This window comes from Erpetoichthys calabaricus, chromosome 7 (assembly GCF_900747795.2).
Source record: "Erpetoichthys calabaricus chromosome 7, fErpCal1.3, whole genome shotgun sequence".
NCBI classification, from domain to species: domain Eukaryota; kingdom Metazoa; phylum Chordata; class Cladistia; order Polypteriformes; family Polypteridae; genus Erpetoichthys; species Erpetoichthys calabaricus.
The window spans coordinates 141,214,704-141,226,736 of NC_041400.2; the positions used below are offsets into that span (position 1 = coordinate 141,214,704).

At 38.6% G+C, this 12,033-nt stretch overlaps 1 protein-coding gene across 3 annotated transcripts in view; it reads left to right on the plus strand.

Moving 5' to 3' along the window:
* rgs7bpa (regulator of G protein signaling 7 binding protein a) overlaps positions 1 to 4,161 on the plus strand; it is a 107,698-nt gene extending 103,537 nt beyond the window's left edge. For all 3 annotated transcript variants that reach the window (XM_051929708.1, XM_028806004.2, XM_051929707.1), the window contains exons 5-6: positions 3 to 73; positions 3,084 to 4,161. In XM_051929708.1, coding sequence (XP_051785668.1) covers positions 3 to 73; positions 3,084 to 3,175 — 163 coding nt within the window. In that variant the 3' untranslated portion in view covers positions 3,176 to 4,161. The remainder of the gene's footprint in view (positions 1 to 2; positions 74 to 3,083) is intronic.
* Positions 4,162 to 12,033: the final 7,872 nt, after the last annotated feature.

Genomic DNA, 12,033 nt, shown 5'->3' on the forward strand with positions numbered 1-12,033 from the left:
AGAGACATGCGGGAAATGAAAAATCTTCTAAGTAAACTCAGGGAAACTATGCCTTTACCATTAAAGAATCAAGGTGTGTATTTGATTTCTTACAGACATTAAGATAACATTTGATTTTTAAAGATTACACAGCACTCAAAATATCTGCACTGTAGTGTGACGGGCTGGTAACATCATTTCAGGGGCGGCCCACCAAATCAACAAGCTAATTAAAAGGGAAGGCTCACTCTGGATCCCATTGAGTTAGTAGCAAAGGACCGAATTAAAACAAAACTGAGTGTCATTATGAACAAAGCTACACATCCTCTCTCTGACACACTAACGCTGAGGACTTTCAGCCAACAAATTATTTATCAGAACTGTGTAAAGAAATGCTACACCCAATACACCTTTATAATGTATTACTGGGACTACTGTCTTATCATTAGCAAAGTCAGGAGTTTTCCTTATTTTTATAACCTTTGTGTGTATATGAAGGGGTTGTTGTTTGTTATAATATTTGTTGAGCTTTTCTGAAAACACAGATTTCCCCTTGAGTCAAATAAAGTACTTTCTATCTATCTATCTATCTATCTATCTATCTATCTATCTATCTATCTATCTATCTATCTATCTATCTATCTATCTATCTATCTATCTATCTATCTATCCTTATGTGTAAATCACATCAGTTATGCTTATAAACTAGCAAACAAACAGATAAGTCGGAAAGCACATAAACTTTGAGGGTTAACCGAGACACTTGAGAACAGCCCTGGGATGGAGATGTGACTGCTTCTGGCCAGCTGATAGTCAGCTAAATGGCACATCACAGCAAAGTCCTGTCCAGCTTGCTGTATAGTAATTTATTGAATGGGGAGCTCTAACTGCAAGAGACTATAATTTTAGGAGTGAATTTGAAAAAAAAATCATCCTTAGCTGTATTATCTCATTTTGATCTTTAACAATTCAAAAGTCACATGGTTTGCAGCGAGAGCTATTTGCTGTGAAGATGTGCTCCTGGTTTACTGGGGTATTTCCCTTTAAGCACAGTATAATTCAGTTCAATTCAAATTTCTTTATCACATGCAAAATCATATACTAGTATAAGATGCAATAAAATGTTTTTTCTAGCAGATCCTGGACTGTGCTTAAAAGACAAAGCTAATACTGCACTACCCCATACACAAATACAGCATAGCATCAACAGAAAAAAGAAAAAAATCTAATAATGCTTTCTATTTAACAGTCTGATGGCATATGAATAGAAACTCCTACAAAATCTTTCAGTTTGAGTTTTTAGGCTGCAGAGTCGTCTGCCTGATTTCAGCAGTTTAAAGAGTTTATTTCTGAAGTCCTTGACCAAGAACTGCCTGATGAAGATATCCTTTTAGAGTGGGAAGTGAAGTCCCAATGGACTCTCTCTCTCTTTATATATATATATTTGAATAATTAGGGTTAATTCCAACAAAAACTAAAACCTCAAACAAACACTTGCTTGATGGTGCAATATTGCTATGACAGTTGTCTTTTCAAACCAGTCACTCTAGCAAGTCACTCTCTCTATCTGGCAAAGTTGCATCCAAAATGAGACGCCACCTTCCTGGAGCACCACCCCTTTATACTGAGCAGACCAGAAGGGGTGGGGCTTCCTTGGCTTTGTTGCCCTCAAGAAGCAGTTTTTCAAGGCTGTGAGGGAAAGAGGAGACAAGACCAAGTCCTCAGGTGGTAATCAGAGGCAGAGGCAATCCTCTGGTGCGCATGCATGACTACATATATATATATATATATATATATATATATATATATATATATATATATATATATATATATATATATATATATATAAAAATATATTTATATATATAAAAATATATATATATATATATATATATATAGTGGTCTGTATGGGACATCTCAGATACCCAAATCCCAGACACATCTTCAGTATAACAGTCCTGGATTCAAACAAACTATTTTTATTTAGCAAAAATACCATGCACACAGGCTCTGTCACAAAAAATTATTAGGAATATTAACTCCCTCTTCCTCCTCCTCCTCCTCCTCCTCCTCCTCCACTCTAGGGGAGTATTGGCCCTACTCCTTTCATAATTCTGAAACATCTGTGTCAGGCAGAGCAGCTTTCTTTATGCCAGACCCAAAGGGTACTTCCAGTCCCATGATATTGCACCTAGGACTTCTGTGTCAGGTAGAACTTCCACCTGACGGGGGTGGTCTCCTCCCTATAGCTCCCTGTAGGCAGCCCCCAAGGACCACTTCAGGGCCACCCTCCAGAACTGCTTCACTCATGCATCCCTGTGGGAGATATACCAGAGGGTTACTGCCACCCAGTGGACAGGAGGAACACATGGCCCTGGGAGGAAATCTCCTTTTGGCCTCCCAACCAAGAACCTGATTGGGTTGCCATTCCATCCAGTCTGTTAATTCTTTATTGCCTATCAGCCAGGTAAAAGGAACCATCTGTCCCAGCCAGGAGGAGCCAACTATGCCTTCCATTGCATTATTCACTTGTGAGATAGTCACTGACTATGTGCTGCTTACACATTCTCCCCGTATTCTAAAGGAATGCTGGTTACAGTTGTCAAGTGGGCACCTATAAATTGGCCCAAAAAGAGTGTGTTGCCGGGTGTGTACTTAGAGGATTGGTATCCAATTTTTAAAAATATAATCTCTAGCTCCACTGCACTAGTAACATGGGTCATAAAATGGGTTGACAAAAATGGATGAATCAATTTCAATGTATCTGAAGTGCAAGGATCCCATACAGCACTGGCTACTTCATGTCCTTAACTACTTGACACTAGTGTAGCGCTGTAAAAGGCTTAGGAAACACTAGCACAAACTGCCTCTTTTTAAGTTTAATGGTGATAACGTTTTCCTTATATTGTGCTTTGCAGTTATCACCTTAAATTACTCCTTGACCTTCCATAAAAATTCTCATCTGTCTTTATACAATATGTGAGAAGCATCTGGCTATAGACCGCCAGCTGCCTCTAGGGGTCTGTCGCTGGAGGTCTTCATACAAAGTATTCATACATTGAAGTGTTCCTAATTTTTGTTTTTCCTTATTTTATCTTCTGCAGATGATAGCAGCCTCCTAAACCTGACTCCCTACCCTTTAGTAAGAAGACGAAAGAGACGATTCTTTGGATTATGCTGCCTTGTGTCAAGCTAGGAAAAAAAAAAAAAAAAAAAAACACCAATCACAGCAACCAACCAATTGAGCATCGTCACAACTGACCATAACCAATTATCTGTAAACACGTTAGTCTGTGTTCTATGGATTTTACTGTACTGCCATTTTTAACCTTTTATGTTTGGAAGGCTGCCCATTTTCTACTTTTATTTTGTAATAAAAACATATTTTGCTCCAATAAAACATAATAAAAAATATTGGTAGCAAAAAAATGAAACCTGTATTTTAATATAATTTTTTCAGTTTTTGTAATTGGAGTAACATATGTGCACGGCAGCCTCTGGGCGTTACAGGATGACTCGAAGTACCCTGAGGGTGATGTCCTCTGCCAAGCTCAATTAATGCCTTTTAAAGTTGAGAATGGGATCCAAAAAAAAAGAGTATTTTTCAGAATGTTGTTTCTTACTGTTTAAGTGCAAGTCCATTGAAGACAGATGTTTATATTACTATTATTATTATTATTTTTTGACATCCAAAGTAAATTTTCCAGAGAAGGTTTATTCACACCCCTCTAACTGCACATGCTGAAAGCCATGGAGAAAATGAAACTTTTGCTTTTTATCTTATTCTACAAGTATGTACTTTTCACATTCTAATCTTCCATACAGCATTCTCTGTAATCAAGTTTTATTTAGCATATAAGAATTGTACAAACTAAGAGTAAACTTTTGCACATATATGTAAGTCAAGATGACAAAACCGTGTGTATACACTTTGAAAAGAATGTTACATATGCATAATACGCTAGGTTTTTTAGTCACTTTTCCCTTTTGAATTCACATTTTAAGAAGATGGAGAGCTTAAGAGGTGATGATACACTTACTTGACATTTTTTATTCATGGTAAGCATGATATTTGCTTATTATTATAGTGATAAAGTAAATGTTTTAGGGCATGCGGAAGGTAGTTGAAGCTGATGAACATATATCATTTTACATTGTTAATAAATTTTTTAGTTAAAGCAACCAGTGTTAAAACATTTTTTTGTGTTTCCATTTTGTGTTTGACCCATTTTAGCAGTGCAAATACACCTGTATGTGTTAACAGTTTCTACAGAGTGTGAAATGAATATATTATCTTTGTATTAAAAATACTGACACTGTGGCGTAGTGATTAGCTGTGTGGTTCCACACGTTCTGGGACTTCAGATTGACCAACGGTTTGCATCGAGTTTAAACATTGTTCAAACATCTTACCTGTTTTTTCTCTATTGACTACGGCTTTCTCCCACGTCCAAAAAACATTCATATTTTTAAATTGCTTAATCTAATTTACACTTGCAGGAACTTGGAAAAAGTGGAAAAAAACCTAGATAGAGTGCCACTCCATCCAAGATCCCGCTAACGCACCCACAAACACACTTTCACAGTGCCAGCTAGGAATCCCCCCATTAGGTTTAAGTGTCCGTCATGCTATACGACTTTTAGGTAAGTTTGATTTTATCTTAAATCGTAATGACAGGTTCTTGTTTGCGTGGTAGGTGACAACCAATGAGTGTTCAGCCGGAACCATGAAGCATACAATGTAGTCACAAGGGAAGAAGTAAAGCAAGGGTTTTGGACCACAAAAATGGAAGAGCATCTTGTCTTCCTGGGGTTTCAGGTTTGTCATGCTATGACTGAATGCCAAAAGGAAAAAATGGGCCACAACACCTGGAAAACGTTCATACGTGCTGTCAGGCAGCACATCAATTTGCTGTCAAAATGCGACAAGCTTCAGATACTTTGGAAATTTAAGACTGCACTTGAAAACCGTGAAGTAGTAATGTAATTCGGCATCCTCTTAATCTTCTTAAAAGAATTAATACCATATTTGGCATCTTTTATACAGTCATCCACAATAACACTGGGGAAATACAGAGGAAAAAATAAATGAGGTAAATAAAATAAAAATAAACACGTCATTAACCCTCCAGAGACTGCAGCAGTGTCGATGATCCCATGCAAGTTCAGAGGCCTTCTGTTTCCATTAATAACTTAATGCTACATTATCATAGAAATGAGAGAAAAGCATAATCGGAAACCTTAGAGTGGGCTCTTTCAAATGTGCACAGGTGAATGTTTTAAATAAGTGAAAAAAGTTGCACTTAAAGTTAAAGCTAACCTAAAGATGACACACAAAATTAACAACAGTTGTTAAGAAACTAGTGAAGAATTAACATAATGGGCATTTGCCAATATTATTCTGCTCAGGTACTGTATATATTTATTAAAAAACTATATAACACAAAGAGCAAGACAGTGTACAAAAAGAGAGGAAAACCGCCTGTTGCCGTAATTGGCTTTGCTAAGCAGTAGCTGCCAGTGAATATGCATTCAGCATTTACCCACCAAAATAACACCAACCACTCCTTTTACCTCCCATACCGTCTTCCATAACCTCAGGCCTGCATATCTCTTGTCACAAACAAAGCTCCCAACTCCAAGCTCAGTTGCCAGCTGGTCAGAAAGGGCTTTAGGACTAGGCCAGCAATCTAACTTGAGGGGTCTGGAATGTTTTTGGGAACTCTTGGGACAGTCCCTCTAGAAGGCCCATAACAGTCCCAAGATGTCTCAGTAATTCTGATCCCCAGTACTCTAATGCCTGATCGCTTCTAAATGAGTCACATGGGACTGTGTATAGTGTGATGGGCCATGTGACTGCTATTTGTAAGACTGGAGGAACTCTCATTCTTCTTGATTACATCTCCCAAGCATCCCTCCATTTTAACTTATCCTTAGGGTTCTGGTATTAAATTATGTTTCAGCCAACCCTATTAAGTAATATAACTTACCTCTAGCATCCAAGAAAAACAAAGACTCCTCTAGGTGGTATCCTGCTAAGCAAGACAGCAATGCAACTCAGAATATCGGTGAGTAGGTAATGAACAAGTTTAAGTCATTTGTAACATTTTATGGTGAAATCAACAGGGATGGTATCAAAGGACCCCTGCATTAGGATCACTGATGCCATACGCTGAACTTGTTCCCTTGGGTGACACAAGAGTCAATGGGATTTTATAATTTTTTAATGGACCCGCTTAAATATATCCGGTGCAAATTTTGCAGGATTAGACACAGATGGAGAATTCCAGATTACAGGAACATAATCCGCTATTTATAAAAAAAAAATGTAAAAGAAATTTTACAAGGCACATACTCCATACCCTAATAACTTTATTATGTTTTACATTTCCATGGTTCATTTTGCATCAGTAAAGCCCTGAATAGTGTGGCCACTGAGGGGTGCCTTAAATACATGCCATTCCTTTTCATGAAAAATAAAAAATGAACAAAACAAATCATAAAAGCTTTTAATTCTCGCCTGAAATCAAGAAAACATCTTTATATATAATATGCTACCTTGTCTGTCCAGGATTTTAAATCACCTGTAGCTCGCAAACTATTTGACCTATTGACCTGAAATTTGGTACACAAATATTACGTGACATCTACTATCTGCTTTCGGGGTGATGATTGACCTCCAAGGTTACTCTTCTTTTTATTTTTATTTTATTGTAGAATCAACTCTTCTCATCCCTAGCTCTTTAGCTGTCACTTCCCCTACCTCTTCATATCTTAAATCATTCTTGAAGCAGATTGAAGACTTAACTGCCAGCTTAAGTGAAAAATCAAATAAAATGTACCAAGTAATTGGAACGCCAACACTCACGTAATCAGTTTTAACACGAAAAGATGCCGACGACAGAAGAGAAGAAGCAGGCCGCTAGGGTGGAGATAAGAAGAGCTGCTCAGGAAGCAGCAAGCGCATCAACCTCTGAGCAAACGAATGCTAAACATACAGAGAAAAAGAATATGAAAGCTAGGAGTGCTCAAGTCAAATGTATTCACTGCACATTACCGTGCAGCGCGCCATTACTGGTCTTCTTATATACAGTGATCCCTCGCTATATCGCGCTTCGCCTTTCGCGGCTTCACTCCATCGCGGATTTTATATGTAAGCATATTTAAATATATATCGCGGATTTTTCGCTGCTTCGCGGGTTTCTGCGGACAATAGGTCTTTTAATTTCTGGTACATGCTTCCTCAGTTGGTTTGCCCAGTTGATTTCATACAATGGACGCTATTGGCAGATGGCTGAGAAGCTATCCAGCTTACTTTCTCTCTCTCTCTCTTGCGCTGACGTAGGGGGGTGTGAGCAGGGGGGCTGTGTGCAGCTGCTTCCTGAAGGACAGGCTGCACGGAGCTTCGCATACTTAAAAGCTCAAAGGGCACGTATTGATTTTTTTATCTCTCTCTCGCTATCTCTCTCTCTCTCTCTCTCTCTTCCTGCTCCTGACAGAGGGGGTGTGAGCTGCCGCCTTCAACAGCTTTGTACCGGCGGTGCTTCGCATACTTAAAAGCCAAAAAGCCGTATTGATTTTTTTTTTGACTGCTTGCTTTGCACTCCTTTGAAAAGGAAGATATGTTTGCATTCTTTTAATTGTGAGACAGAACTGTCATCTCTGTCTTGTCATGGAGCACAGTTTAAACTTTTGAAAAAGAGACAAATGTTTGTTTGCAGTGTTTGAATAACGTTCCTGTCTCTCTACAACCTCCTGTGTTTCTGCGCAAATCTGTGACCCAAGCATGACAATATAAAAAATAACCATATAAACATATGGTTTCTACTTCGCGGATTTTCTTATTTCGCGGGTGGCTCTGGAACGCAACCCCCGCGATGGAGGAGGGATTACTGTAATACACTTCCATGGCTGTCCGTTTGTCTGTCCAGGATTTTAAATCATCTGTAGCTCGCAAACCATTTGACCTATTGACCTGAAATTCGGTACACAAATACTATGTGAAGTCTACTGTCCGCTTTCGGGGTGATGATTTTTATTACCCTTTATATTTTTACTTTATTGTATTGTAGAATCAACTCTCGTGCTGCACATGCGTATGGCTAAATCATTCTTGAGGCAGATTGAAGACTTAAGTGCCAGCTTAAGTGAAAAATTAAGAAAAATGTACTAAGTAATTGCAACACAAAAACTGAATTAATCAGTTTTAATGTGAAAAGATGCCAATGAAAGGAGAGAAGAAGTGGACCGCTAGGGTGGAGAAAAGAAAAGCTGTTCAGCCTCTGAGCAAATGAATGGTAAATGTACAGAGAGAGAGGATGAAAACTGTTAAGTCAAGTCTGACGTTTTTTAAATTTTTCGCTCTCTTTAGTCCCACTGTAAGCACAACATGCATGGTCTTCAGGTATGTGGAAATGCAAACTGACTGCTCTTAAGAAAACACAAACATGGGGGTGGATACACAGCCAGACAAGGGAACTAAATCTGGGGTGCTGGACCCATGAAGTTGTGACGTGTTTTTGGATCAAAATGAGCCCAAACAGACCCTTATATGAGCTGTGACTGGGAAATGATGGGCTGTCAGGCAGGGGTTGTGACGATGCCGGTTCCACTCCACGCTCCCATCTCCCTTTTGGGAGCCCTTGAACCTGACACAGTCGGTAATGTAACCAGATGAGCTGGACAATGAGGACACCAAATAAAATGCAGTGCTCCAAGTGTTCATAAATAAATAATCCATAAAAAAGGTAAAATCCAGACGTTTAAAACAAGGCTAAAATGAGATTAAAATCCAGTAGCAGACATGTGGGGTCACACCAGCCAAGCACAGCTCCTTCCAATCTCTCCAGCTCACCCAAGGCATGCTCAGTGGGAAAGATTTCATCTGCCGCGGACTTCACACCTCCGACCCCCGTCTTGGCTGCCTTTGTCAGTGTCTGGCAGACCACTCGGGGTCGCTTGTTCTCCCATCTTCCTTCTCGCGCTCGTAGTCGTCCCTCAGATCCCTAGGGCGGACTCCTCCACGATCGTACCCACTCTTACATTAAGTGGGTGTGATCCGTCCCATGATCCTTCACTCCATCCAGGACCCCTGATCGTGCTGACCTCTCTCATTCATGCTGGCTGGCTGACTGGCTCCTCCTCTTCCTTTCGCCCCCAATGCTGCACTTGCTCTCTAAGCCTTTCTTCCATTTTCTCTTTCCTTTCGCCCCCAATGCCTCGCTCTCACTCTCCCAAGAATTTTTCCTTTCTTTTTCGTCTCCCTCTCCTTTCTGTGCCAGCCCGCTCTTATATGGATCTGTGGGTGCAGCGCCTCAATAATGCACCTCAGGAAGCCGATTAAGCAATTGAGAACAATCACACCCTCACGTGCAGGTGTGACTCGCCCCAATTACTCCATCAACTCCCCGCGGCTCCAGTATCGCGACCATAGAGACTGACACGGAGAATGGATTATGTAAAATCTGGCCTCTCTTTTGAAGCCGTGGACCCGCTATACCACAGGGGTACAAATTAAAAGACCAGTCATCAAAACCCAAACTAACTGTTCAAATGAAAGCAGAAGGAAATGTATGAGCCTATGAGCCTTTCTCCAACTAAAACTTGTATTTGTTTGAAACTTCTCTAAAACAAAATTTGTGCCGTCATCTTTTATGGGAGAAATGTCATCACATCACTGATCACCAGCCATGGAGCTCCTTTGCTAAAGGAGTAGCAATGACCTCCACATCTAGCAGCGGGGGTCGTTGTTATCAAACAATATTGTAGTGCCCATGCACTGGACTCAGAAGAAATTCCCGACGATATGGCCCTCGATCATTTCCTTTAGCAGTACATTTTTACAATTATGAGTTTTTCTGTTTCACATTGTTTATAAAATTTAGTAATAATAAAAAATGGTGGTACCTATTAATGTGTAAAATGAAACTGAATTCACAGCAGAACCTAAGAAAAAATTCAAAATTTTTTCCCGAAACAAATTGTGTTTTACCACAAACTAAATTCATGCCATTGACACAACAAGCCGAAACAGTAAGAAGTGCTGGGGCACCTGTGGGGACAGCCTGAATAATTAGAATCTTAAAAAAGAGAAGAACAAAAAAACGTGGGTAATAGCCTTAAGAGACGTCTTTTCAGACAGGTGTCTGGTTTTGACTGCCAAAGATGGCGGTTCTTCCAGCAGCAAGAAGCGGGTCCACGTGGACGAACACTAGAAGTGATGTCAGCCTTGCAGAAAAGCCGTCAGTCTTCAGGTCTGCAGAGGAAGGAATAGAAAAGGAATTAACATAAAGCATCAATCCCTGAAGCAGCGCAGAATTACCGTCACCAGAGCCCTTAAACTGTCCCCAATGCGTATGCGCGTGACAAGACATATATAATTTTTATCTCATTTGGGACCTTTCTCTCCATGTGCAAAAGCATTTGATGGTTTATTATGCTGCTAAAATATATCACTCTGTATCTGTGGAGCCTCAGGAGAAATCATGGCTTGGATGTGATTATGGAGTTGGGGAGACTGATTGAAGATGGTGTTAGCCATGGTATTAATCCCTGAGCCTAAATGGGTGGTGGAAAGCCAAACCAGCAGTGTAAATGTGCTAGCAGGTGGTGATAGTGCATGGAGCTTCATGGATGGAGTCATTGAACTTTTAGGTGATATTGGAAGGCAACTAAGGAAAGTGACGGTGGTTTCAGCTGCGGCATAATCCTTAAGGAACAATATTCCTTGCTTTCCTCCTCAAAAAAACTTTCAGAATTTCAACAGGAAGATAAAATGCTCCCAGGGTCTTGGAGTATTTGTATTATGGAGCATGACACCTCTGTTAGGTCTTGTGAGCTGTTGGATACATACGGTGTACCAAATATCTAAAAAAATGTAGAGTCAAAGCCTTGAGAGATGATTGTAATGTGTATTTATTTATAAACGATTATTATTGTAGCCATGCTAACCACATGTCTACAGTGCACTGGATGTATTGTTTGTTATGACCTAATTTGAAATCCAGAGAGATAAACCTATTATGCCTGTTTTTAGCAGGATGGAAATCGCCATCCAAACACGTTAGTGGAAGGACAGGGGATGCCTAAAAAAGACTATGTAGTGGAGGAATCACAAAGACCACTAATAACCTGTGCAGGAAAATGTGCGAGGGATCAGTCTCGTGTCCACCCAGGGACACCAACTTAGTACAGGAAATGGCGTATGGATGTGAGAAAAAAAAACTGATTAATGTTAGTTTATTAGTCATAGGTTTTGCCTTTTATTTAAATAAATAAATTGGTAAGACTTCCACTTTATTTTCCTTACCTTTCTAAGGCAGCCATTAGACTTATATCAGGACTAGCAAAATACCCGCGCTTCACAGCGGAGAAGTAGTGTGTTAAAGAGGTTATGTAAACATATATATACATAAACATATATACTTATATATACATATTTACATATACACATATCTACATATATACATCCACATATATATACATATATCAACATATATATACACATACATATACACACATACATAAATATATGTATATATATATATACACACATACATACATACACACACATATATATATATATACACATACAGACACATATATATACATATACATATTTACATATCTACATATATATACACATATATACATATCTACATACATACACATATATCTATATATATATATATATATCTCTATCTATCTATATCTATATATATATATCTCTATTTATCTGTCTATCTATATCTATATATATATATATCTCTATCTATCTATATATATATATATATATATATATATACACATATATATACATATCTACATATATCTAGACATACATATATACATACATAGACATATATATATATATATATATATATATATATATATATATATATATATATATATATATATATATATATATATATACATATCTACATATATATATATATATATCAAAATATCCGCGATTCGCAGCGGCGAAGTACTGCTTTAAAATTTTTATTAAGAAGAAAAGTAAACCTTTTTAAACTGAGGGAAAATGAATCAATA